The sequence below is a fragment of the Chrysemys picta genome, chromosome 13, assembly GCF_011386835.1.
Source record: "Chrysemys picta bellii isolate R12L10 chromosome 13, ASM1138683v2, whole genome shotgun sequence".
Classification (NCBI taxonomy): Eukaryota; Metazoa; Chordata; order Testudines; family Emydidae; genus Chrysemys; species Chrysemys picta.
In genome coordinates, this window is record NC_088803.1 from 54,864,891 (window position 1) to 54,891,656 (window position 26,766).

At 63.3% G+C, this 26,766-nt stretch overlaps 3 protein-coding genes across 3 annotated transcripts; 1 reads left to right on the forward strand and 2 right to left on the reverse strand.

The window, feature by feature from the left end:
* The first annotated feature begins 2,337 nt into the window (after positions 1-2,337).
* Positions 2,338-5,506, forward strand: LOC101937577 (E3 ubiquitin-protein ligase RNF182-like). Its single transcript, XM_005304837.4, has 2 exons — positions 2,338-2,628; positions 3,374-5,506. Exon 2 carries the CDS (start codon positions 3,430-3,432, stop codon positions 4,159-4,161), a length of 732 nt encoding a protein of 243 aa, XP_005304894.1. The 5' UTR covers positions 2,338-2,628; positions 3,374-3,429; the 3' UTR covers positions 4,162-5,506.
* Positions 4,556-8,810, reverse strand: LOC112060131 (iroquois-class homeodomain protein IRX-3-like; the record flags this gene model as incomplete). The annotated part of the gene is made up of 1 exon (XM_065565241.1): positions 4,556-8,810. A coding segment is annotated over one exon (798 nt), but the record flags the coding sequence as incomplete, so codon positions are not given.
* A 2,354-nt stretch (positions 8,811-11,164) lies between these two features.
* Positions 11,165-14,399, reverse strand: LOC135972158 (ankyrin repeat domain-containing protein SOWAHC-like). Its single transcript, XM_065565242.1, has 5 exons — positions 14,385-14,399; positions 13,363-13,449; positions 12,348-12,420; positions 12,032-12,124; positions 11,165-11,708 (listed from the first exon to the last, which is right to left on the reverse strand). The coding sequence occupies exons 1-5, from the start codon at positions 14,397-14,399 to the stop codon at positions 11,527-11,529; spliced, it is 450 nt and encodes a 149-aa protein (XP_065421314.1). The 3' UTR covers positions 11,165-11,526.
* Between the last annotated feature and the right edge of the window lie 12,367 nt (positions 14,400-26,766).

The window sequence follows — 26,766 nt, forward strand, 5'->3', positions numbered from 1 at the left end:
TTGCGCCACTTCTCCTAAGGTAGGTTTTCCATTTCTCGGTTCATCCCAATAGCTCTTCTCTGCACCTGTTCCAGTTTGAATTCATCCCTTTTAAACATGGGGAAACCAGAACTGCACACAGTAATCCAGATAACGTCTCACTAGTGCCTTGTATAATGGCAATACCTCGCCTGTTTCCTCCTAGGATTGCATTAGCCTTTTTCCACAGCCAGATCACATTGGCGGCTCATAGCCATCCTGTGCTCAACCAGTACAGTCAGGTCTCTTCCTCTGCCTCTTGCAAGTGATATGCCCCCAGTTTCTAACATCAATTCTTGTTGTTAGTCCCTAACTGCATGATCTTGCACTTTGCACTATTAAATTTCATCCCATTTCTATTACACTAGTTTTCAAGGTCTTCCAGATCCTCTTGCGTGATATCCTGGTCGTCCTCTGTATTGTCGGTGCCTCCCAACTGTGTGTCATCCACAGATTTCAGTAGCATGCTCCCACTTTTTGTGCCGAGGCCATGAATGAAAATGTTAAATTAAGATTGGTCCCAAGACCAATCCCTGAGGAACTCCACTAGTAACTCCACTCCCTCCAGCCTGACCCTTCACCTTTCAGTACTGCCCGTGGTAGTCTCCCCTTTAACTCACGGTTAAGGGAGTTGAATGCTGCCCTGGAGAATTGGATTCTGTCCCTGCCTGAGCCACGAAGTACTTTACTGTTACACGGGGCAAGTCATTGAAACCAGACTTTTCACATGTGGCCACTAACTGTATTCCTCATTTTTTTGGGTGTCTGGTGTGAGATGGTTGGGTCTGCAGTGCTCAGAGCTGAACTGAAGTCACCGAGAGCGATGCTTTGAACATAAACAGTGCTCTATAATGCTAAGCACTCTGAAAAACCAGATACCAGTGTCTCAAATTGGGCACCAAAATTAGTGGGAAGTTTTGACCTTAGCCGCCCTGTGCCTCAGTTCCCCATCTAGGAAATGAGGATAATTATGCACCCATCTCCTACTCCCCCGCCCCCCGGCGCTTAGGTGTTCAGGTCAGTTTCTACTCTCTCCCTCCTGTCCTCAGCACTGCTGCCTCGCTAGCTTTGTGCTGTCTCCCTGGCAGCTGCACGGGCAAGGAGGGGTGTTTGCAATGCTGTCTCCGCCTCTGTCTTGTAGGGCTGTCGATCCAGCACCCTTCATCAGCACTGGATTTCACTCCAAATGTGCGACAGAACTGATCTGGGTGGGAGCTGCTGCAGCTGCCCTTCCACCTGAGGGAGCCAGGCTGCCTGACATCCTTTGCCCCGAGCTGATCCTGGTGCATAAAGAGGGGTGCGAAAAGGAATTGGGTTGGTTTGAGCTCCAGCAGAAACTCGACAGCGAAAGTGCAGTGTGCCAATGGGGAAAGGGGGCCAGGGCAGAGAGCTGGGCCATGGTCCTGCCTCAGTCCCGGGGAGGAGCTTGGATGCCCCAGTGGTAGATTACATCTGTGATGGAGTCCTAGGCTGCAGGCAGGTTTGTGCTGGGTGTGGGGCTCTTTAGTTCCCTAGAAATCCCAGGTGCTTTGAGTGGAGTGTTTCAGGTCTGGGATCTAGGACAGATGGCACGTGTCTGAGTCACCTGCGCCCCTTACGTTTTCATTCCTGGGGCGGGCTCCCTGCAGCCCCTGGGAGGAGAGACCGAGGAGCGGCCAGGCGGGATTGGGCTCAGGCTTGTCTGTTGCAATATCTTCCTAGAGTCAGGCGCGCCACCAGCGTTTCTGCCGCCCTAGGCGCCAGAAGGTCCTGCCCTGAAATGCCGCCGCGGTCGCCACCCACCACATTGTAGCACTCTAGGCCACCGCCTAGGTCGCCTAATGGGTTGTGCCAGCCCTGCCTGGAGTGAAAGCCTTGTGCTCGGAGAACCGCCCTTGGCCTGGCCTGGGGGGTGGCACAGCACCACCGTAGCTCCGGGAAAGCAGCATGTGTTGGGCCCAAGGCCTAGGAAATGAAGAGGGTTTATTCTGCACTTGCATAACGTGCCCCTAGGCCGCTGGAGTGCAGCTCTGAGGATGGGAGCTGGGGCCCTGCTCACCTCCAGGCCTGCCACGCGCGGCTGAGGCTGGGTCTGCCCTGCGAGCTGGAGGGATGACTGAGGCCCAGGGGTTAGTCGTTATCAGCCCTGTCGCAGCTGAGCAGGGCTGCGGAGCGACGCTGGACTAAGCCCTGCTGGAGCTGCCTGCAGCCGCCTCTGCCCCAAGCCAACCACTGAGTGGGGGTGGGAGTTAGTGTTTGTACAGCGCCGGGCACAGCGGGGCCCTGGTCTGAGCAATACAAGTAACGGTTCAAGCGGCGTTTTACCAATTCTCCCCCCCACCACGCGCGCTCGTCTCCCTTCCCCCGCCCAACAGCCCGTCTGCGTCCTGGCGAGGGGGCAGGGCTGGAGCAGCGGCGGGTGGCGGGGCGGCCCCTTCCCTTCCCCAGGGGCTGAGCCGGGCCGGGCCGGTCCCCCCAGCCCCTCCGCTCCTCGCTGCCATGCCAACGCCGGGGCGGATGCTCGCAGCCTCCGTGCGTCGGGGGCCGGCTGCGCGCGGGGCCGGGCAGGGCTCGGCCGGCGCCACGGGGCGCGCACACGGCCCCGCCGCAGCCCGGGCTCCCGGCGAGCAGGTGAGCGGCCCTGGCCCGCGGGGGGACCCGCCGGCCGCGGGAGGAGGGGGCCGGGCTCCCCCGCCCTGCCCCGGGCCGCTCCGGCACGCCCTGCCCGGCTCCAGCGCCGCGTCCGGCGGGAGGGGCGCAGACGGGGGTCTCAGGCCTCTGCCTCGCTCCCCACGGGGCCCCGGGTGCCCGGCGCTGCCAGGCCTGGCCTTTGGCGCGGGCTCCTGCTTCTACCTGAGAGGCGGCAGCCCCAGGTTCTCGAAACCGGCCGGTGCCCGGGGAGCTGGGCAGCCCTCGCCGCGCCATGCCCCAGCCGTGCCGGGCACACGCAGGCGCTGCAGTGTCCCAGCCTGGGTCGCACAGCGGCTGGGCCCTGCACAAACCTTCTAGGCCCCTGGCTGAGCCGGGGGGCTGGTCGCTGCCGCCCCAGGGAGGGAGCTCAGAGCCTCTGCCCAGGCAGCTGCCACGGCTCGGTGCAGGGGCAGCAGGTGCCAGCTCTGATGACGTCCTGTGATGTGCACACCTGCCAGGAGGCCGGGGCCGCACGCCAGCCCAGGCGGGATAGGGCAGGGTCCGAGCGAAGGGCTCTCCTTGGCTCCCTGCACTGCACAGCCCCCTGAATTGCTGCCCCGAACGAGGCCCCTCACCCTTTCTAGCCTGGGGTGGCTTTGCTGGAGGCCCCGAGGGAGGGGCAGGGCACTTGGGACTCTGCTTACAAACCCTTTACTCATGGAGGTCTCCCCGTCCCTCTCCCCAGGCTGGGCTCTAGGACCTTCTCTCCAGGAGCTCCGAGCGGCTTCCGGAAGGGAGACCATGAGCCACAAGGATGGCAAGCTGGAGAGCTGCCAGCCGCTGGTGTTCACGGCGCACGAGCTGGAGTGCAAGATCTGCTACAATCGCTACGACGCACGGGCCCGCAAGCCCAAGCTCCTCAGCTGCTGCCACCGGGTCTGCGCCAAGTGCCTGCGCAAGATGGTGGCCATGGGGGAGTCCTCGCCCCGCCTGCTCAGCTGCCCTTTCTGCCGGCAGGAGACCCAGGTCCCCGAGGAGGACGTGCAGCTGCTCCAGGATGACAGCAAGGTGCTGGCAGTGCTGACATACCACGAGCGGGCACAGAAGCGAGGCACTCTGCCCTCCCCTGAGGTCATCCTGTGCCCCAGCGTCCTGGAGCCCTCCCGCAGCTCCTCTGACTGCCTGGTCATCACCATCCTGGAGGTGCCAGAGGACGTGGCGCCCCCCGAAGGCCTGGGCATGCTGGACATGATACGCCTGTACCGCCCCACCAGCCTGGACTCGCTGCCCTGCCGCGGCCCCATCCAGAAATGCCGCTCTTGCACCTGGCATGCCATACCCCACTTCATCCTCTGGATGCTTTGCCTCATCTACTTCAGCTCCCTGCCCTTCGGCATCTACCTCCTGCTCATTGAGCGCCACAACCTGGGCATCGTGCTGGTCAGCCTGGTGCCCTCCACCCTCCTTCTCTGTGTCTTTTACAGCTTCTGCCAGTGTCTGTGCCGTGAGATCTTCGAGTTCCCCTCCACCTGAGCCTGCTGCTCCCCTGTGTCCTGCAGGCACCAGGCCCTGGCCCTGCACTGCCTGGACCTCCCCGAGGCTGTGCCCTGTGCCTGGGGCTGGCCGAGAGCATCCCCTCTCAGGGCTTGCCAGCCCCCACAGTTACTGCAGGGAGACGGGAGATGGCAGGGTGGGAGGGTCCAGGTGCAGCTGAGCGACTGGTTGGACACGAAGCGAGTACTGAGCACCTGTCGTCTTCCCTTGCAGAGAGGAGATGTACTACAAAGCCGTGCACAACACTGCTATCATCTTCCTACAAAACAACGCAGGCTTCACCAAGTGGGAGCCCACGCCAGAGCGGCTGCAGGAGCTCGTCACAGCCTATAAGCACTCGGGACGGACCCTCAGTTCCACGGGTTCCTCCTCCACCTCCTCTTCCTCCTCCACCTCTTCCTCGACAGCAGAGAAAGATCGGGAGACGGGCGGAGAGCAAAGCACCAGCCGGGAGACCAATGCCAATTAATCTGCAGAGAGCAGTGTGTGGGGACAGACAGCAGGGGGCGAAGGGAACAGTGCTCCAGAGGAGGGGAGGTTTGATGTGGCAGGTGGAGAGACTGCTGGCTGTGTAGTGCCAGGCCTGGGGGACTCTCTTCAGGCAGCTCCACACTGCTTGCTTTCCTCTGTAAACCTGCAAGGCCACTTTCCTCACCCGAGTGGAGGGAGATTCCCTCGCCTTATGCCCCGTGGGAAGAAGATCGGCTGCTGCCCTAGACGAGGGGCAAAGAAGCCAAACGTCGCAGTCATAGGAAGAGTCTGTAGCCCCTTCAAACACTAAAGCTCTGAGGAAGAGGCAGCTGGAGCTGGGACGGATGAAGGAAGGACGGACGGACTGACAGACAGAGCTGTGGCCTAGCAGGTCCCTGGCAGCTGGCTGAAGCCTGTCGTTTCCAAGAGAAAAGCCGGCAGGGGCCAGAGGCTCTTCCTGCTGGCTGGGCACAGAACCCAGCTCCGTGTTCACAGGGTCAATAGTTCTGTCCGTGGCGACCAGGCTCCCTGCAGGGTTTGTTTCCGTAGCGTCCATGTTTCCTTTCCACATGTGCGAGTTCCGTGTTTGCCGAAGCTGTTTACCATATACAAGAAAAGCAGAGAAAAGGAATTTCTTGTTGTGTGTAAAAACGTCTTTGCAGCTGTTTTGTAGTCGTTGTGGTTTTTACCCAGAGCCCTCTGGGCTTTATTTAACCTCCTTGGGTTTTGTTTTTTAAGGATTAATTTAACCCCGCTAACCGTTTTATTACTTTTATCAAAGAAAGCAAAGGAAAGTCTATTTTTGATTTTTGTTTCCTAGTTCTTAGGGACATTAAAAACCAGCATTACAGCTCCCCTTGGTGTCGGTGCTATTCCTCATCTGGGGGGCTGGGGACTGTCTGTGGGAGGCAGGGCCTGCCCTGCCCGCCCGCCCTCAGATTCACCCTCTTCTGCTCTCTCCTGCTGTGCCCCTGAGCTCGCTGACCCGGCTGCTGGAGCATGGGGGGGATGGAGGAGGAAGCCCCCAGCCCATGTGATCATTATTTTCACTCTTTGTCTTGGAGCGTCTTCCGGTGCAAACCACAGGCTTGTTGCTAGCCGTGTCTGCCCTGCGTGTTACTGGGGCTGTTGGCCGGCCAGACCCTTCTACAGAGGTGAGGCTGCGTCCTGCCCTGCTGGCTTTGGGACTCCCCAGCAGCTGCGTGGTCTCCACGGTCCGCAGCCGGGCTATAATCTAGACCCCACCACGGCTGTAATGGACGGTTCGCTGCAGTAGCAGGAGGATTTATATCCCCGGTGAGCCACACACGGCCATGGAGCTGTGGAGCCCGGCCCCGGAGAACCGGGTGCTGGAGAACTCAGACCCAGAGAGCTCAGCTCCGGAGAACCGGGCGCCGGAGAACTCAGCCCCGGAGAGCTCAGCTCCGGAGAACCGGGCGCCGGAGAACTCAGACCCAGAGAGCTCAGCTCCGGAGAACCGGGCGCCGGAGAACTCAGCCCCGGAGAACTGGGCCCCGGAGAACCGGCGCCGGAGAACTCAGATGCAGAGAGCTCAGCTCCGGAGAACCGGGCGCCGGAGAACTCAGATGCAGAGAGCTCAGCTCTGGAGAACCGGCGCCGGAGAACTCAGCCCCGGAGAACCGGGCCCCGGAGAGCCCGGCTCATGGCCATGTTGGCACTCGTGCTGGCTGTCACAGGGAGGGCTGTGCAAAGCATTTGCCCACAGTAGGATGCCTGTCCTTCCCACCCTGCAGCCCAGGATCAGCCCCGTGTGCCAGGAACCCTCAGCCATCAGCGAGGGGGAGGGAGGGGGGTCTCCATGCTCCACCCCCCAGCTCGTGCTGCTCCTGCGGCTAAGATGCCCTTTGCCACCAGTGAGAACTGAAGCCACACAAGCCTGAAACCTGCCCCAGCCTCTCCAGGTCCCTCACCCCATCTGCTGCCTGGCTCTCAGTGCCCCCAGGACGCTCCGCTGGCTGGGGGTTGCCCATGGGGATGTCTGTGGGGAGTGGGGCTGGCTGGGCCTGCAGAGGGGAGCGTGGTGGAACAGTTCTGTTGCTGCATGTGGCAGGCAGCTGTTTCTGGGAGGGGGAGCCCCTGACTTTGGGGGCAGGAGCTCATGGGGAGACCTGACCAAAACTCAGACAGCGTCAGCGCGGAATGGGGCGGCCCCGGCGCTGCCTCTGGCCTGTGGGGTCCCCGGTCAGCTCCCTGGGGCAGCGCTCTCCGCTGCCAGAGAAACTGCAACGACCCCCTGCTAGCTCTCAACGCCGGCCCCCAGCCCGCCCCATGGAGTAACCCCCAAGGCCCCTGGGGGGAGCCATTGCCCAAGACACCTGGGTGCTGGGAGGCCTCTTGTGACTGGCTGTTCCATAGGCTTTTCCTGCCCCATGGATGTTTGAGCCCCATAGGCCGGTGGGGGGGGGGGCAGCGGTGTGGGAACTGGGGGTGCTGCACCCCCCTGGCTGGACGTGGGGCCATCACACCCAGGGTTTACAATTTTGTTCAGTGGTGGCAGCACTCCACGCTACAAACTGTCGCAGCCCCTGGGGGGGGGCTCCAGGCCCCCAGCTGAGCTGTGAGTGGAGTGGAGGCCAAGTCACTAGGGGCTGCAGCCCTCCTGCCGCCACGGATGGGGGTCGTCCCCCCAGCTCTTGGCAGTAGGGTCCCTAGGTCGGGGTGGGGGGCTGATGGAGCCTGCTGGCTGGTACCACACACGCAGGAAGAGGCTGGTGATGTCGAGTTGCTTATTCAGCTTTATTAGACAGAACACGGCAAAGCCCAAGTGCCCCGGCTGTGTGGGCACCGCCCCGGGCCCCCAGCTAGGCTTTGAGCCCCCCGAGGGGAGCGCTGTGGGGGCACCAGGTTGGGGACAGTGTGACTGAAGTGCAGACTTCTGGCCTGAGCACGTGGGGCTGGCCCCACTGCCCCCCTTGGCCCTGTCGCTTGCCATCCTGTGGGGCTGGTGAGAACCCTGGCAACAGCCCAATGGGAGCGACCTCGCCCGGGCTGGGGCCTGGGCCCCATTCAAACCCACTCCGCCTGGCCTCCCCCACCATCCCCTGAGCTGCAGGCTCTAGCCCCCTGGCCTCTCCCTCCCCAACCTCCAGCCCCCTCCTGGCTCCCCCTCCCCCGACATATTTTATTGGCTTCTGGGAGCCACGCAAGGAACCAGCCCCCAGGCCCTTGTTGCCCCACAGACTCACTCTTTACCCTAGAGCATCCCCCAACTCTACAGCCCCCCCGCCTCTTGCACCACTGAACACCTGGGAGGGCCTGTCCACAGCCTGGGTCCCCGTGGGCAGAGCCCCCCGCCCCCCGCTGTGAGTCCCAGGCCGGTTGCTGCCTGGGCCCTGCCGTCACAGTGGGGGCGTCCGGTGGCTCTCGGTGTGCCAGGGAAGGGCCAGGCTGAGCTGTGGGTGTAGGACGTACGTGGCTCCCCCTGGCGCCCCAAGGCCCCAGCCGGGCGGTGCCACCTCCAGCCGCAGGCGGCAGCTCTGCTCCTGCCGGGGGCACGTCGCGGTCTCAGCCAGACACCAGCGCTTGGGCTGCTGGGGCTGCGTCTCCGGTGTCAGCCCAGCAGCGTTGGGCTTGGGGCTTGGCCGCTGGTGCTCTGACTCCAGCCAGGGGCCAGGGCTGACCCCCTTGGGGCTGCCACCCGGCCCCTCGCCCTGCTGTTGCTCGCACTCCGCCTCGCCCTCGCTGGCATCTCTGTCCCACTTGCTGCGGGGGGCCCAACGCAGACGCTTCTCCTTCCTGAGACGCCGGCGGGCGTTGGCGAACCACGTGGAGACCTGGGGGAGGCTCATCTTGCTGATGATGGCCAGCATGACCTTCTCGCCCTTGCTGGGGTAGGGGTTCCTCAAGTGCTGGCCCAGCCAGGCCTTCAGGGCGCTGGTGCTCTCCCGGGAGGTGGCCGCCCTGGCTCGGGACAGCTCTGCGGGCAGGCCCTGGCCGAAGCAGGGGGCGCACAGCACGGGGCCAGGCAGGAGCAGGGGCTGGAGGTTGTAAGCAGCCGTCACCTGGAAGGCACAGGACAGGGCGGTGAAGCCCTCGGTGCAGAGGTGGCTGCAGGGCCCTGCCGAGGCATGGGCAGGGAAGGGGCTTGCTGGTGGATTGCCCAAGCCATGAGCTCCCAGCCCTGCCCCAGGGTTCAGTCACACGGGACTGGCACATTTGTTGGTATCTGCTCCCCGAGGGGAGAGCGGGGCTTTTGCTCCGGGCAATCTAGTGTCCTTCCCCCATATCCTGCCGGGGCTCCCAGTTCCTCTCCGCTCTTGTGCTGAGCACACGGGGAAGTGCCCCTCAGCGGCCCCCCTGCCCTCTAGGCTCTGTCCGGGGGGCAGGCTGGGCTCTATGGATACACCCCCAGGCTAGCCCACTGCTCTGCTGGGCCTGCTCCAGCAGTGTGTGTGTGGGGGGAAACAACATGGGATCATCCCAGCCCTGCCAGATCAGAGCTGATCCTGGGGACAGACAGTCTGTGGGGCAGGCCCAGCTCTGCCCCCCACTCCAGAGTACTGAAAGCCACAGGCAGCCCCCTAGGGTTTGCTGGAGGGGGCTCCCAGCACCCACCCCTGCTCCTGAGGCTAGCGCTGTGGCCTCCACCGGAGCCAATGGGGAGGGCACGACCACAGCTCCTGGGAACTATTGTTTGGTGGGGGGGGGGGCTCAGCGGGCCCCTACAGCCAGCTACCCACCCCACAACAGGGAGAGCTGCTACCCCACAGGGAAGGGAGGCAGGCAAGTCCCAGTCTCTGGGGCAGCGTGTGTACAGCTGGCTGCAGGGGACCAAGGCGTGAGTAGCAGAGTGAGCAGTGATGCCCGGCTGTAACCACTCGCCTGCAATGTCCCCCCCCCAGTGCCAGGGCTAGACCCCCAGAAATCCTGGTTCCCTGCCCCTGAGCCACCCATTAGCCTCCTCTCCCGTTTGAGCTCAGGGTGGCAGACGCTTTGCCAGTGGGTGCTCGGCCCCTGCCCTCCTCCCTGCCACAATGGGTGCAGCGAACTGCCCGCCCCCCGCTTTTCCCACTGGGGTGGGGGCCACGTGCAGGGCACCCCCTGAGGGGCGGCGACAGCCCCCTGCCCCTCCCCAACACCCCAGGCCTGGCGGCCTGTCACTTACTGGCTGTGCCAGGAGACTCAGGTGCGGTGGCAGCAGGTCGGTGTCCTGTGGTGCCGGGTAGGCGCAGGGCAGCTGCAGGACAGCGTGGTGAGGGGGAGGCGGCAGCCCTGGGGCCCCCCACGCTCCTCTGGGGCCCCCCGGCTTGTTGCCACCCTGAGCCTCCCCCCACACCAGCTGTGCTGCCGCCATGCTGCTGGGACCAGTGGGAAGGAGCCCAGAGCACGGAGCTTTATAGGGGGCTGGGGGCGGGGAGGGTCCGTGTGGGGCCAGCAGGGTGATTGACAGCTGCTTAGCAAGGACTAGCAGTCTGGTGCCAGCTCCTGTTAAAGTGCCCGCACAGACTGTCTGGGTGGTAAATCCCCCAGCACGGCTGGTTCCCTGCAAGTCCAACATGCCATGGTCATGCCACGACCGCGCTCCCGTGCCGGCCATCCCGGGGGTGACACGTGGCACCAGGCCGGAGGAGCCCCGTGCGTATGGCGATAGTGCCCGGCTGGCACAGTGGGGTTCTGCTGCACCAAGACATGGGGCATAACCGTCCCCAGCCCAGCCCCCATTGGGCTGGAGGGGGGGATGGGCTTGGCCTCATGGCCCACGGGGGTGACCAGAGGGCAGCAGTGGTGGGCCTGGGGAGGCAGCGCTGGGGTGGCACATGCCTCAGCCCAGGGCTGGGGCGAGGCTGGAGGAGCCGTTGGTATTGGCACTGGTGCTCCAGGGGGGGCCTGCGGTGAAAGAAGTCAGGCCGCCTGCGACCTACCGCCCAGCAGGCCCCCCCAGGAAGGGACGCCCGGCAGTTGCCTGGGCCCTGCCCAGTGTGGGGGCGGGGGCTGAAGCCAGGGCTGCTGTGGGGACAGGGGAGAGAACCCACCTTGCTGCCTGGCCCCCCCACCCCAGGTGCAGCCATAGCTCTGGGGATCCTCAGGGCAGCGCCCTGGGCTACTTGGCTGCGCTGAGCCCAGCTGCGAGCAGTGAGAGGGGCCCAGGTGAAAGGACCCATCACTGAGCCCTGGGCAGAACCTCCCCAGGCAGGGGGGTGCAGCTGAGCTGGGCTTAGCCCCAGCTGGGCTGCAGGGAGGTGGCAGACGAGCCCTGGAGGGGAGGGCAGGGGCAGGGGGGCCTGGGAAACAGATTCCAAACAGCAGCAGCTGCTCGGCGGTGCCAGGGGAGACCCCAGCAGCAGGGCGAGGTGGTGGGTATGGGCGTGTGCACGTCAGCATCGCACCCTGGGGCCACCCGCCCTGCCCCCGAAGGCTCTGGTCGCAGGAATCCCGCTGCCCTCAGCCCCGCCGTTCACTCAGTCCCCGGTGGGAGGGGCCCCTGACCCCGAGGGCCCTTCCGGACTCTGCCCCCCAGGCCGGGGCTGACACAGACGTGGACCCACAGCTGCACGTAGTGATTTATTTCAGCGTCAGGATCCATTAGAAAACAGCAGAGCTGCAGGGGCGTGGTGCTCCCGGGCTGGGCGAGGCGCCTGGCGCTGGCAGACCCGGCAGTAACCGAGCGAGCGCCATGTCGGTGGAGATGGGAATCACCAGGGCGGGACAGCAGGGGCTGTGGGTCAGGACCGAGGGGCAGCCGGGGGTGTGTGTGTGCTGTGTTAATATGAACATTGGGAAACACGGCGCCTCTTGCCCCTGCTCCAGCCGGGCAGACGCTAGCAGGGCCCATCCACTGCCCTCGGGGCAGCCTGAGCCCCTGGCAGCGGGTGGCACTAGGGCCGGGCTGGCAGGGGCCGAGAGCAGGCCCCACTACCGGGAGAACTTGCGCACGGCGCGGTACGAGGTTGGCACGGCGAGGTGCTGTGCCTGCCCCCGCTCCTCCTCCTCCGTCAGGTCCTCGGCAGAGCCCCAGCGCTTCCGGGCCTGGCCGCTGCCCTTGGGCAAGAGCAGACAGGCCAGCGCCCTGTTCCTGCCGCGCACTGCTGGCAGCTCTGGGGGAGAGAGGGCAGGGTCAGGGCAGGAGATACGGCCCCCTCCCAGCAGGGCTACAACCCCCAGCCCCCTCCGCACACACACCCTGGCAGCCCCTGTCCTGTCTCCTGCCCTGGGGCACAGCTGAGCTCAACGGGTGCACATGGTGGCACCGAGCAGGGAGTGCCCAGCCCTTTGCACGGCCCCTCCCCCCAGGCAGCCAGGCTAAGCCCCGCCCTCGCTTGGGTGCCCCACCCCCCATGCACACGCTGCTTGCGGCCCCCCTCCATGGACCTGCAGGAAGGGGGGACAGACAGACAGACAGACAAGGGGCATTTCTCACGGGGCAGCGTGGCGGCACTGTCCAGCGGCTTCTCTGCTCCCAGGTAGTGTCTGGCCAGGTGCCCACTGTGATCCCGCACGTTCTGCTTGGCACCTGCCGGGACACACGGTTCAACCCCCCTTGCCGGGCACTGCCCCCCCGGCGGCCTGGCCCCAGGATGGAGAATGCACCAAGAGGGCTCCAAGTCCTGGTCCGTGACCCCCTCCCCAACACGGGTCACCCAGCGGGGGGGACCCTTGGCTTCAGCCCCGCCCACCCCCCTTCCCACGAGAAGGACCAGGCCGGGGGGCAGGTCCCTGGGGCAGGGGCTGCTCACCGTAGCTGCGGACGAGCAGGTCCATGACCTGGCGGTGTCCGTGCAGAGCAGCAATGTGTAGTGGGGTGTAGCCCTGGGGGGACATGGAGGCATCAGGACACGAGGGACCGGTGGCATCAGACCCCCGGCCAAGCCCTGGAGGAAGGAAATGGGGCTGCCCAGGAGACTCCCCACCCGGGGGACGTGGGCATCACCCCCTCAGAGCGGCCCCCCGGCCCTGAAAAATGCCCCCTTCCACAGCACAGCCCCCAATGATCTCCCCACCCCCACCCTTCCCAGTGAGACCCCCCAGCATCCAGTCCTGCTCCAGCAACAATCACCCGCCCCCGGGCACCAGTGCCCACTGCCTAATTTGTCCTGAGGAGCCTGCTGCGAGGTCCGTCCATCTGTCCGTCCCTGGGCACCTGCATACTCACGCCCTGCTCGGGGGGGGGGGAGAGAGCACAGGGTTAGTGCAGAGCTCCAGGACCCACTTCCAGTTAACCCTTCATGCCCTGCACATGCAGTGCCACGCTGCCAATGCAGTGCCCCGCTGCCAGCGCAGTGCAGGCTCCAGTGGGGCTCTGGCCGCCACCCCTCCTCCGACATGCCCCATCCCTCCGGAGCTCAGGCCCTCGCCCAGCACAGCCCCCTCCGCCTGGTGTCCTGGCAAGCCCCCGGCAGCCCCCATGCCCCCGGCTCCTCCTGCCCGCACAGCAGCTGGGCAGGAAGACAGCAGGTACTCACGTGCTGGGTCCGAGCATGGGGAGCAGCGTGGGGAGGGGGAGAGGAGAACCCGTTAGAGCCAGGCACATATGGATCACCGCCCCCCCGCTGCTCACAGCCCCCTCCGGGCTCTGCCCCACTTGGCACTCAGCTCCCCAGGCCAGGGACCCCACCCTCCGGGCCCCACTCAGGGAGGTAGGAGGCCATGGGCCTGGGGCTGGCAGAGCCCCTGCTGGGACCTGCTGCCTGGGGCTGGACAGGGCCCCGAACCCCCCGCCCGCCCGCCTCCCCATGCCCGCCGGGAACTCACCGAGCGCGTGTTCACATCGGCTCCTGCAGCCACCAGCAGCGAGACCAAGTCCTCCTTGCCGTGCTTGGCCGCCCAGTGCAGCGCTGTCTGCGCGGAGAGGCAGGGCTGGGCTCAGACCCCCTGCTGCCCCCCAGCCTCGCCCATCCCCTGAGAGAGCCCTTCCCCCACCATGCTGGGCTCAGACCCCCTGCTGCCCCCCAGCCTCGCCCATCCCCTGAGAGAGCCCTCCCCCTCCCCATGCTGGGCTCAGACCCCTTGCTGCCCCCCAGCCTCGCCCATCCCCTGAGAGAGCCCTTCTCCCGCCATGTGGTCTCAGACCCCCTGCTGCCCCCCAGCCTCGCCCATCCCCTGAGAGAGCCCTTCCCCCCCCATGCTGGGCTCAGACCCCCTGCTGCCCCCCAGCCTCGCCCATCCCCTGAGAGAGCCCTCCCCCTCCCCATGCTGGACTCAGACCCCTTGCTGCCCCCCAGCCTCGCCCATCCCCTGAGAGAGCCCTTCCCCCCCATGCTGGGCTCAGACCCCCTGCTGCCCCCCAGCCTCGCCCATCCCCTGAGAGAGCCCTTCCCCCACCATGCTGGGCTCAGACCCCCTGCTGCCCCCCAGCCTCGCCCATCCCCTGAGAGAGCCCTTCCCCCCCCCCATGTGGGCTCAGACCCCCTGCTGCCCCCCAGCCTCGCCCATCCCCTGAGAGAGCCCTTCCCCCCCCATGCTGGGCTCAGACCCCCTGCTGCCCTCCAGCCTCACCCATCCCCTGAGAGAGCCCTTCCCCCCCCATGCTGGGCTCAGACCCCCTGCTGCCCCCCAGCCTCGCCCATCCCCCGAGAGAGCCCTTCTCCCCCCATGCTGGGCTCAGACCCCCTGCTGCCCCCCACCCTTGCCCATCCCCCGAGAGAGCCCTTCTCCCCCCATGCTGGGCTCAGACCCCCTGCTGCCCCCCACCCTTGCCCATCCCCTGAGAGAACCCTTCTCCCCCCATGTGGGCTCAGACCCCCTGCTGGCCCCCCCAGCCCACCTTCACTCACCCTGCTCCCCATCATGCTGGGCTCAGGCCGAACCACCTCTGCCCCACCCCCCAGCTCCACTCATCCTGGGCAAAAAATCTACCTGCATCGCACCTCCAGTGGGGAACGTGGGCAGAACACAGACACCGGCACCTCTCCCCTGGCCGGCTCCATGGCACCCTCCCGTGGGGCTGAAGGGGGCGCTGTCCCGGGGTGGGGGGGTCACTACGTTCAGAAACAGAACCCAGGAGTCCTGACTCCCAGCCCTGAGCTGAGTCTATCTGCCCACTCTGCCCTAGAGCCCCGCTGGGGCCCCTGCCCTGCGCCCCATCTGCCAGCGCTCAGCTCACTGGCGAGGAGCCAGGGAGCCCGGCCCTGGAATGCAGCAGGGAGGGGGCGAGGCTGATCCTGGGGTCCCAGAAGGGTCATACTTACAAACTGCTCCCGGCCGAGATGGGCGCCGGCGCCAGCAGGGACGGGCAGCGGGAACGGGCAGCGGAGATGGGCGCCGGCACCAGCAGGGACGGGCAGCGGGAACGGGCAGCGGAGATGGGCGCCGGCACCAGCAGGGACGGGCGACAGGGACGGGCAGCGGAGACGGGAGACGGCGCCAGCAGGGATGGGCAACAGGGACGGGGGAGAGAAGGAGACATGTTAGAAGCATCGCATGGGGCCCCCGGAGCCAGCGCGGTGTTGGTCCAGCGAGGGGGAGGGCAGCTAAAACCTTCCATTTGGGGCAGGAAACTCAGCCACCAGACATCTGGATTTGGAAACCCCTGGAGGGAGCTGTTCTTCGGGCCTCGGGCCCCCTTCTCCCTACAGACCGGGCTGCTGGCTGGACTGCTCTGCTACTGCCCCCAGGGCTGGGCTGAGCTCCCATCCAGACCCTCCGGGCTCCCTGCTGGGCATCGGGGCTCCCACCAGGGACCAGGGCTCAACCAACCTGCAGCAACCCCAACACCCCCCGCTCCGAGCCTCTGTGGGAGCAGCCAAGTCCACCTGCCCCGACTTACCCCCTGAGCCGCACCGGAACCAGAGCCCAGCAGGTCAGCAACGGGGAAGAGAGAGAGAGCAGGAAATCAGAGCCTGTAGATGGGGGGGTGGGCAAGAGGGCGGGGAGGGGACAGGCAGGTGTGGGGCAGTGGGTTCATTAGCTGCAGGAGGGGCTGGGATTTCTCAGGAGTTTGGGGTCCCAAGAGCTTGACTTTGCCCCAGGCCCCTCTGGGATTCGCAAGGCAGCGCGACCCACCCCAAGCTGCAGCCTGAGCCGCCCGGTCAGGGCTGGAGGGAGCATGGGCCTGGCATGGCCCTGTACTCACCGAGGTGAAGTCCTGCAGCACGTCCCAAGGGAGCAGAGAGAGAGAGAGAGAGAGAGAGAAAATGGGTGAGCTCGGGTTAAGGCTGGGGCAGCCCCCCTTTCCGGGACACAGAGCAGCCCCCCACACTGCCCAAGAGCAGCGGGTCTGGCCCAGAGCCCCTCCCACTTTCCCCAGCCCAGCTGAGCAGATCAGGCCAGGCATGAGGGCCAGACTTGCCTTCCTGGTGGCCAGGGACGGCTCCTGTTTGAGCAGGTGACTCAGGGTGAGCAGGTGCCCGCTGGCCACCCCCTGCAGCCACTCCTTCTCCACAGGGTCCAGCTGGGGGGGGGGGGGAGACACAGAGAGTGACAGATAGCAGCACCGGGGCATGTCAGGGCCGTAGGGGGGCTGCACAATGGCTCTCGGCCCAGAGAGAGATGGGTTCCCACCAGGATTGTCAAGCAACTAAAAAAATTAATTGCGATTAATCGCGCTGTTAAAGAATAATCGAATACCATTTATTGAAATATTTTTGGATGTTTTCTATATTTCCAAATATATTGATTTCAATTACAACACAGAATACAAAGGGTACAGTGCTCACTTTATATTATTATTTTTATTTCAAATATTTGCACTGTAAAAAACAAAAGAAATAGTATTTTACAATTCACCTAATACAAGTACTGTAGTGCAATCTCTTTATCGTGAAAGTTGAACTTACAAACGTAGAATTATGTACAAAAAATAACTGCATTAAAAAATAAAACACTGTAAAACTTTAGAGCCTACAAGTCCACTCAGTCCTACTTCTCGTTCAGCCAATCGCTAAGACAAACAAGTTTGTTTACATTTACAGGAGATAATGCTGCCCTCTTCTTGTTTACAATGTCACCTGGAAGTGAGAACGGGCGTTTGCATGGCACTGTTGTAACCAGCGTTGCAAGGTATTTATGTGCCAGATGCACTAAAGATTCATATGTCCCTTCAGGCTTCAGCCACCATTCCAGGGGACATGCTTCCATGCTGATGACGGGTTCTGCTTGATAACGATCCAAAGCAGTGCGGACCGACGCGGGTTCATTTTCATCATCTGAGTCAGATGCCAGCAGCAGAAGGTTGATTTTCTTTTTGGTGGTTTGGATTCTGTAGTTTCTGCATTGGAGTGTTGGTCTTTTAAGACTTTTGAAAGTAGCTCCACACCTCATCCCTCTCAGATTTTGGAAGGCACTTCCGATTCTTAAATCTTGGGTCGAGTGCGGTAGCTATCTCTAGAAATCTCACATTGGTACCTTTGCGTTTTGTCAAATCTGCTATGACAGTGTTCTTAAAACGAGCAACATGTGCTGGGTCATCATCCAAGACTGTTATAACATGAAATATATGGCAGAATGTGGGTAAAACAGAGCAGGGGACCTACAATTCTCACCCTAGGAGTTCAGTCACTAATTTAATTAATGCATTATTTTTTGTAACGAGCACCATCAGCATGAACACGTGTCCTCTGGAATGGTGGCCGAAGCATGAAGGGGCCTACGAATGTTTAGCATATCTGACACGTAAACACCTTGCAACGCCAGCTACAAAAGTGCCATGCAAACGCCTGTTCTCACTTTCAGGTAACATTGTAAATAAGAAGCAGCAGCTTTATCACCTGTAAATGTAAACAAACTTGTTTGTCTTAGCGATTGGCTGAACGAGAAGTAGGACTGAGTGGACTTGTAGGCTCTAAAGTTTTACATTGTTTTGTTTTTGAGTGCAGTTATGTAACAAAAAATCTACATTTGCAAGTTGCACTTTCACGATAAAGAGATTGCACTACAGCACTTGTGTCACGGAGTTTTGGGGAACTCAGGGCCCTGCACCCCCGGCTTCCTGCGATTCACCATGACTCTCAGCCAGCCAGTAAAGCAGAAGGTTTATTTGGATGACAGGAATACAGTCCAAGACAGGTCTTGCAGGCACAGACAACAGGGCCCCCCTCAGTTAGGTCCAGCTTGGGGTCCCAGGGCATGCCAGCCCACCCCCCTTGGGGGGTCAGAGCCATCTCTGCCTCCCAGCCATCTCTCCCGCCTCCTTCCAGCCTGCTTCCAGCACTCTGCCTTCAGCGACCCCTCCCACAGCCTTTGTTCAGTTTCCCGGGCCCCGGAGTCATCTGACCTCCAACCCCCTCCTGGGTTCTCATGTTACAAGCTCAGGTATGTTCCCTTGGGCCGGCTCCCATCCCCCGATGCAGACCATCCTAGTCACACTCCCCTGTCAGCATTCACACACCCCAGCAAGAACAGTCCCAGTTCGTCACATCTCTCCCCCCTTCGAGACCGAACTGAGCAGGGTCACTTTAGCCAGTGACCCGGGGAAGTTCGAACCTACCCCCGTTCCCATGGATGCCCCCGCATCCCTCCACTTCCTTGGTGAGAATCACACCAGGCCCCTCCAGTTTCACGCCCCCCCTTAGGTCGGGGGTGCTTGATGGCACTCGCAGTTCGCATGTGGGAAGGTTTATGCGGCCTGTGCCCTTTTCCCACCCCCATACCTCTGGGGTTCCAACTGGGCTGTGGTCTTCTCCCAGCGTTCCAGTCTGGAGGTCTGTGCTTTGGGCTCTCTTGGTTTAGAGCCGCCCTTTTAACCTTGGCCACCCTCTGGAAAGGATCCTTTATGCTGGGCAAGGGTCCTAAAGCTGTTTTCCCCTTGTCCCAGGCCTTCCTCCCCCTCTGACAGGGGTCACAGGATCCGCAGTACTGTCGGACAGTAACAAAGACCCCAGGCCAGTAAAAGCTCCGTAGCAGCCTCTGCTGGGTACGCCAGGTTCCCTGGTGCCCTGAGAGGGGAATGTCATGGGCCCGGCACAGCAGCTGGCGGCGATACTTCTGGGGTACCACCAGCTGCCTCCTGATCCCCCCTGACTCCATTTTCCCTGGGGGAGCCCATTCTCGGTACAGGAACCCCTTCTCCCACAGGAACCTTTTCCGGCCACCTCGTCCCATGGTCTGTACCGCATTGAGGTCGGCCAGGTCCCTTATCTTCCGCAAGGAGGGGTCTCTCTGTAACTCGGCCTGGAACTCAGCAGCTGGGACAGGGATGGCCACCTGCTCTTTCTCGCCCGCTGGGTCCGAAGCTGCAGCCTCCCTGAGCCGCGTCCCTGGGCGTTCCCTCCCCACCAGGTTAGGGTCCTGCGCCTCAGGCAAGGCACCCCCCCCAAGGCCAGGGCGCAGGGCCCCTCGCCGGCTCTGACTGCGGGTCACAACCAGTGCCTTTTGGGGGTTGCTTGGCCAGTTCTCCAGGTCCCCCCCCATCAATACCTCAGTGGGCAGATACGGGTGTACCCCCACATCCTTGGGGCCCTCCTTGGCCCCCCACTTCAGGTGTACCCTTGCCACGGGCACTTTGACTGGTGTTCCGCCCACCCCCGTCAGGGTCAGGTAGGAGTTGGGCACCACCTGATCTGGGGCCACCACCTCGGGCCGGGCCAGCGTCACCTCTGCGCCCGTATCCCAGTATCCATTGACCTTCCTCCCATCCACCTCCAGGGGAACAAGGTACTCTCTCCGGAGGGACAGCCCCGCGCCCACCGTATAAACCAAAAACCCTGAGTCTGGGGCATCCAGCCCCCTAGAGGAGCTGGCCTGGGGCCCTTCTCTCTCTTGAGCAGTTGATAAGCTGCCAGCCCCTCTTGCGTGAGAAGCCTGCCCCTCGTCCGTCTGGGCCTCTACCAAGTTAACCCTATGCGGGTTCGGTCTGCTCAGTCTGTCCTTGAGCTTGGGGCACTGGGCCCGAACGTGGCCTCTTCGGCCGCAGTAATAGCAGCTCATGTCCTGTGGGTCCCCTCGAGCCGGTCGGTTGTCCCTGACGCTGGGCATTCCCCGTGGGAGGGGATTCCCCATATTCCCTCTTTGGGAGGTCCCAGGGTGACTCTCTCTCTGCATCACGGCGGGCCTGTTCCTTTGGGGCTCCTCCCTGCCACCCCCTGACCGGCTCTTTACAAACTCATCAGCCAGCTGCCCGGCGTGTCGCGGGTTCTCTGGCTTTCTGTCCACCAACCACAGCCTCAGGTCGGATGGGCACCGCTCATACAGTTGCTCCAGTACCAGCAGTTTAATCAGGTCCTCCTTCGTCTGGGCCCCACCAGCCCACTTGCTGGCGTATCTTTCCATGCGGGCGGCTAGTTGCAGATATGAGATCTCAGGGGTTTTATCTTGACTCCGGAACCTTCCCCGGTACATCTCAGGAGTCAGCCCAAACTCACGTAGCAGGGCCTTTTTGAATAGTTCGTAGTCCCCTTTCTCTGCCTCTCCCAGTTGGCGGTACAATGCCACGGATTTGGGGTCCAGTAAGGGGGTAAGGACCCGGAGTCTGTCCGCGGGATCCACCCGGTGCAGCTCGCAGGCCGTCTCAAAGGCCTCCAGGAAGTCATCCATGTCCTCCCCCTCCTTGTATGGGGCCATGATGCACTTATCAAAGCTCCGTGCAGTCCTGGGTCCCCCCTCACTCACCGCAACCGGGGGTTTGCTGCCCTTCAATCTCGCCAGTTCCAGGTCATGCTGACGCTGTCTCTCTTCATGCTGTCTCTGTCTCTCATTCTCCTCCCGTTCATGCTGTCTCTGTCTCTCTTCACGCTGATGCTGTCTCTCTTTCTCCTCCCGTTCATGCTGATGCTGTCTCTCTTTCTCCTCCCGTTCATGCTGTCTCTGTTGTTCACGATCCTCCAGCTCCCTCAGTTTTAGCTCTTTCTCCCATTCCAGCCAATTCCGCTCCCCGGATGCCGAACGTCGCCGGGAGGATCCTCTGCTGGCCGGCGAGCTTCGCCGGGGGGACCCCCTGCTGGCCGGGGGGGTCACAGCGCCTTCGGTATTTGCTGGGCTCCTCCCCACCCTTCCCCTAGGCATAGGAAGGAGGGGTCTCGGGAAGCCCTCAGCAGCCGGCTGACCACTCCCAGCTGGGACAGACACTGGTGCCTGCGCTGCATTTGCCAGGCTGCTTCCCTGAGACACAGGGATCAGTTCATTCGCGCGATCTTCCGCCTCCAGCTGGGCAATGAGCTGTTCTTTGGTGAGCCTCCCAATGCGCAGCCGCCTCTGCTTGCACAGCTCCACCAGGTCGCTCTTAAGCCGCTTGGCATACATCTTCCTGCTGGCCACTCACCGGCCTGTGTGCTCACAGCTCCCCACAGTTCCCAGGGGGACCCCTAGTGTGCCAGCCCTTCTCGAGGTCACCACCTCTCTGCCAGGGTCGAGCTGCAGACTCCTCCGCCCCTGGGACCACTCGCTGCGATCCCCCCAGGGGACCCTGTTACTGCAAAAGTCCTTCTCGCTGGTCACACACTCCCAGGGGTAATAACCGTCTCTCTCCCACTCTTCAGCGTGCCTGGTCCCCGTCAATCCCCCTTCGTTTTACTGCTCCCCAGTCACTTACTGCAGGAAGCGCCGTCCACGGGGTGCAGTAGATCCCGCCGCTGACACCAGTAGTCACGGAGTTTTGGGGAACTCAGGGCCCTGCACCCCCGGCTTCCTGCGATTCACCATGACTCTCAGCCAGCCAGTAAAGCAGAAGGTTTATTTGGATGACAGGAATACAGTCCAAGACAGGTCTTGCAGGCACAGACAACAGGGCCCCCCTCAGTTAGGTCCAGCTTGGGGTCCCAGGGCATGCCAGCCCACCCCCCTTGGGGGGTCAGAGCCATCTCTGCCTCCCAGCCATCTCTCCCGCCTCCTTCCAGCCTGCTTCCAGCACTCTGCCTTCAGCGACCCCTCCCACAGCCTTTGTTCAGTTTCCCGGGCCCCGGAGTCATCTGACCTCCAACCCCCTCCTGGGTTCTCATGTTACAAGCTCAGGTATGTTCCCTTGGGCCGGCTCCCATCCCCCGATGCAGACCATCCTAGTCACACTCCCCTGTCAGCATTCACACACCCCAGCAAGAACAGTCCCAGTTCGTCACAACTTGTATGAGGTGAACTGAAAAATACTATTTCTTTTATCATTTTACAGTGCAAATATTCGTAATAAAAATAATATAAAGGGAGCACTGTCCACTTTGTATTCTGTGTTGTAATTGAAATCAATATATTTGAAAATGTAGAAAACATCCAAAATATTTAATACATTTCAATTGGTATTCGATTAACAGTGCGAATAATTGCAATTAATTTTTTGAGTTAATTGCGTGGGTTAACTGCGATTAATCGACGCCCTAGTTCCCACCTCTCAGCAGCACCGGGGCCGGTGTGGGGGGGGAGCTCACAGTGGCCCTCGGCCCAGAGGGAGACGGGTCCCCACCTCTCAGCAGGGAGGCTGGGCAGACCCCAGCTCGAGAACACGGGACGGGGATGAAGCGAGGAGGGGCTCAGCGTCGGCTGCCGGAAGGAGTCGGGGCTCTCACCTGGGAAGTGACCCAGCAGCTCCGACAGAGACCCAGAGTCTGAGCACGGAGGTCTCTGCAGCGTGCCTGGGCTTGGGGCTCACCAGAACAGTCTGTGCTTCAGCCTCCTTCTCTCTGGGCCACCCTACGGCCTCCCTGTGCCGTGTCCAGGGGACAACAAACCCGCCTGTTGTGCCAGCGCCGTGCGAGTGTCACTGAAAGGCGGGGCGAGGTGCGGTCACCCCGGCAGGGCGCACGAGGCTCTGCCAGGGGCTGGCTCAGTGGGACTGGCTGAGCGGAGCTCACGGCGCCGGGCAGGAGGGCAGGAGCCTGGAGGTCCTGTCTAAGGAGGTGGGGAGGCTGCACGGCCTGCCCGGGGCAGGAAGAGGGAGACCCCGGGGGCTGGGGGGCCTGGCACTGACGGGGCCTGTCCTAGAGACTGTTCCACGGCTGGGGGCGTAGCACCGATCCTGGGCATCCGACAGCCCGTCCTGCCTATTACTCACCGCCACAGAGCTGGAGCCCAGGCTGCTCCCTCCATCTTCGGAGGCGTCCTGCTCCGACTCCGGCTGCCGGGAGAGCAGAGGGAAGGAGGGAGGGAGGTGCACGGGGCTGCCAGGAGGGCCGGGGGAGTGACGCAGCTGCAGCCAGTGCCCACTGCCCATTCTGACGGCACCAAGGGACACCACAGCTGGGGGCAGTCCCCAGCCCCACCTCCTCCCCCACCTTCCAGGGGCTGGAGAACTGCCCACTTCTGGGGAACCTCCCTGTCCTGCCTGCCAGCCCTGCGGCCGCGTGCCAGGCTCCCCGCAGCCCAGGACCTACCCGGGTTCCGTGTGGCAGTGACCCAAGAGGCGCCGGGATCAGGCCCCTGGGATCTGTCTGCTCCCTGGAGCGGGGCCAGGAATACCGCCATGTCCGGGGCACTGGGCCCCGGCTGCCCCACGGGTGCTGGGGCCTGCAGGGGACACAGAATCCCTGCCAGGGCCTGGCCCAGCCCCTGCAATTCCCCAGCCCCCCCATTCAGTCCCTCAACAGCACAGCCCAGAGCACCCCCATGAGCCCAGGAGCTCCCAGCCACTCAGCGCTGCCTCCTGGTGGAGCACCCAGCACGTGTCCTTGGAGACACTAGGGTCGGGTTCCCCTTTCCCGCACGTATCCCGCCAGCAGGGCAAATCGGGCGTTGGCAGCTGCCAGTGACCCCAGACTCCTGCTCGGGATCACCGTCTGCAGCGCCCCCAAACACCTGGGGCTCTAACCCGCTCCCCCACGCCCCCAAGACCACGGTCCCCCACCAACACACGTCATTCTCTGCCCATTCACCGGGGGTGTCTCCCACAGCACACCCCGCCCTCCCCCCCAGGGCAGATACCTTCTACCCAGGGCATCCCAGGGGGGCCCAGACCCGGCTCCTCCCACCGCCCCTGGCTACTTTGCCGGGCACCCCTCACCTTGGAGACGCTCTCTGCATCCTCCTCTGCCGCTCTTGGGGGCTCGGACTCCGGCTGTGGGTCGGGGGCTGTAGCAGGGACCCCCTCGAGGCTGCCCCAGGCTGCAGTGCTCTGCCCCCCAGGAGACATACCATCCCCCCAATTCAGGACGAGCTGCCTGTGGGTCTGTCCCCACCACTAGCTGGGAGCACAGGGGCCTGGGGCTGAGGGGGCTGTAGTGAAACAGAGACCCTGGGGCTCCATGCTGGGGCCCCGGCCCAGAGCTCTCCCCCTCCTCCTTCCCCTCCCCCTGGGGCCCAGAGCCCTCCCCAAGCTCCCAGGGCAGGGGATGTGGGGGGCTGCTGTGCTGGGGAGGGGCCAGGGAGCCAAGGGAGCGGGCGAAGGTTCCCCGAGTCTCACCGAAGCACTGAAGTCAGTGACCAGGATGTGGGGCAATGCAGCCTCTTCCTCTGGCCCTGCCCGCGGGGCCTCCCACAGGGCCATGCCGGCCGGCGGGCCAGGCGCTGCTCCCTGGGAGCGTCGCTTCAGCACCACGTACTTCTCGCCCTGTGGGTCAGATCAGATCAGAGCATGTCACGGCCTGGTGCACCCACGCCCTCCCCCCGCTGGGCCCCGGGGATGCCCACCCCACAGAGCCCTTCCCGGGGGCGGGGGCTGAGCTTAGACCAGGAAATGCCCACACTCACCTCCCCCTGCCGGACCAGGGCTAGCTTCTTCCCAAGCTCCATGAAGGCCTCGTGGGGCTGAGCTGTGGGGACAAGGGCCGGGTCACGCAGGGCAGGGCCTGTTCAGACCTCCCTGGGACGGGGACTCCTGGGGGTCACCCACAGTCCCTTCCCCAGTGGGGCCCCGTCCAGCTGCCCCCATCCAGGCTCTTGGCAGCAGCTGGATTCCCGTGTTCTGGCCCCTTTCCCACCAGAACAAAGCACGAAATGCTGGAAACCTCCTGTCCCGCAGAGCATCCCGGCAGCCAGTGTCACTGCAGCCCCATGGGACCCCCGCCTCCCTAACATCCTGTGGCGGTGAGTCCCCCAGGACAACATCAAGATCATGCCGAGAAGAACTCCCTTCTATTGACTGACCCCTTCCTGCCCCATCTCCCAGCGCAGAGCTCCCCTCCCCATCGGGTCAGGCTCTCCGGCTCCTGCTCCAGGCTGAGGAAATGCCTGGTCACCCAGCCACAAACACCAGAACAAGCAGACCCAGGTCCGTCTGCGCAGGGATAAAAGCCCCATGGCTGTGGCTGGCCCAGGTCATCTGATTCGGGTTCCGGAATGAAAAAATCGCCATGCAGACGTTTGGGCTTGGGCTGGAACTAGGCCTGGGAACCTCCCACCCCGCAGGGCGCCTGAGCGTCTGCACGGTGATTTTCAGCCCCGCAGCCAGAGCCCAGGCCAGCCGCGGGGTTTTAGCCCTGTGTAGACGTAGCTCCGGGGGCCAGAGCTAACAGCTGGGGGCTACGCAGCACCGCACCGGGCCTCTGCGCAGCGCCCAGCAGGACCAAAGCAAACATGCAGCTAGCATGGGACTGACCCTACGGGCAGGCAGGGTCACCCCACCCCCTGCAGCCCCAGAGCCCCAGGGGCAGGCAGGGTCACCCCCCCGCAGCCCCACGGGCAGGCAGGGTCACACACACACACCCCCCCCGCAGCCCCAGAGCCCCACGGGCAGGCAGGGTTACCCCCCCAGGCAGCCCCAGAGCCCCATGGGCAGGCAGGGTCACCCCCCCCAGGCAGCCCCAGAGCCCCACGGGCTGGCAGTTTCACCCCCCCCAGGCAGCCCCAGAGCCCCACGGGCTGGCAGAGTCACCCCCCCCAGGCAGCCCCAGAGCCCCACGGGCTGGCAGAGTCACCCCCCCCCCAGGCAGCCCCAGAGCCCCACGGGCAGGCAGGGTCACACACACCCCCCACACCCCCCGCAGCCCCAGAGCCCCACGGGCAGGCAGGGTTACCCCCCCAGGCAGCCCCAGAGCCCCACGGGCAGGCAGGGTTACCCCCCCAGGCAGCCCCAGAGCCCCAAGGGCTGGCAGAGTCACCCCCCACCAAGCAGCCCCAAAGCCCCACGGGCAGGCAGGGTCACCCCCCAGGCAGGAAGGCTGGAGTGCCCAGCAGCCCACGGCAGCTCGAGGTCACTAGTTCAGCGTGTTGGTACCTGCTGGAAGCTGCTCCCCAGGGCAGAAGGGAGCTGCCAGGACCCCCTGGCTGCGGGGGTTTCTCTGGGGAGAGTGCTGGAGAGGAGGGCTGGCCTGGCTGGGATCACACACAGCCCTATCTCCCCAGAGCAGACATCCAGACAGGAACCCCCTCCCAGGGCTCCACCCAGACTTGCCAGCTGACAACTACCCGGGGGGGAGGGGAGGGAGCACTGGGTTTAAAGTGACCCCTTGTACAGGGGCCCTGGGGCTGGAAGGGGTCCGGGGGCCCAGCCACTCCCCCCTGCTCAACAGCCCCCAAGGCAGTGTCCTCCGGGAGCACCTGCCATGCCAGCCCGAGGGGGTCGGCTCAGCCAGTGCACACCAGAGAGCTGTCACCCAGCGGGGCCGGGCCAGTTTGGGTGAAGCCGCGGCTCCCAGAGACGAGCCCCACTCTTACACTGAACTGGCACCTGCCAGGTTTACATTAAAAGGGCACCAGGAGGGACACAGGAACGGCCAGACAGGCTCAGCCCCGAGGCCCATTGCCCCAGTCTCCAACAGTGCCAGCCCCAGACATGTCAGAGGGAGGCACAAGGATCCCACAGTCAACGGACCCCCACAAAGGTCTCACCCTGATCTCCAATAGTCAAAGATCAGTTCAGACCCTGGAACTCTTCCAACCATTTTGTCAGCATTAACTGTGACATCTCTGGAGATTCGGGATCTCCATCCCCCTTGGAATCTAGCCAAGTTCTTGGCTCAGTGACATCCTGTGGCAGTGAGTTCCACAGGCTAATTACATAATGCGTGAATAAGAATTTCCTTTATGAGTTTTGAATTCCCCACCTGTCGGTTTCACTGGCCGTTCGTTGGTGCTTGTGCTGTGGCTCAGTTTTCCCAGCCTTGCTCGTTCTCGTCACCCTTCCCTGACCCCCCAGCTGCGTGCGACGAGGGCCCAGCGCTGCCCACAGGATCCGCACCATCGATTGATGCAAAGGCGCTGGAACATTCCCCGTGTTATTCTCCACCCCGGTCCTTGTGCAGCTCTTCTGCCTGCAGCTGCGCATTGAGCAGAGGTCTCCATTGCTGTCTGCAGTGGCACCCAGCTCCCGTCCCTCGCCGTTAATCTAGACCCCGGGAGGTGTCAAATTGTCCCCTCCAATGT

Bases quoted from the DNA above. Each gene is read 5' to 3' on its own strand.
- LOC135972158 (XM_065565242.1), bottom strand. The intron at 12,125-12,347 runs GTGAGCAGCCCC...GTGTCCCGGCAG, and splicing joins CCTGCTCGTCCGCAGCTACG to GTGCCAAGCAGAACGTGCGG. The intron at 11,709-12,031 runs GTGAGAAATGCC...TCTCTCCCCCAG, and splicing joins CAGTGCCGCCACGCTGCCCC to AGCTGCCAGCAGTGCGCGGC.
- LOC101937577 (XM_005304837.4), top strand. From the start codon at position 3,430: ATGAGCCACAAGGATGGCAAGCTGGAGAGCTGCCAGCCGCTGGTGTTC.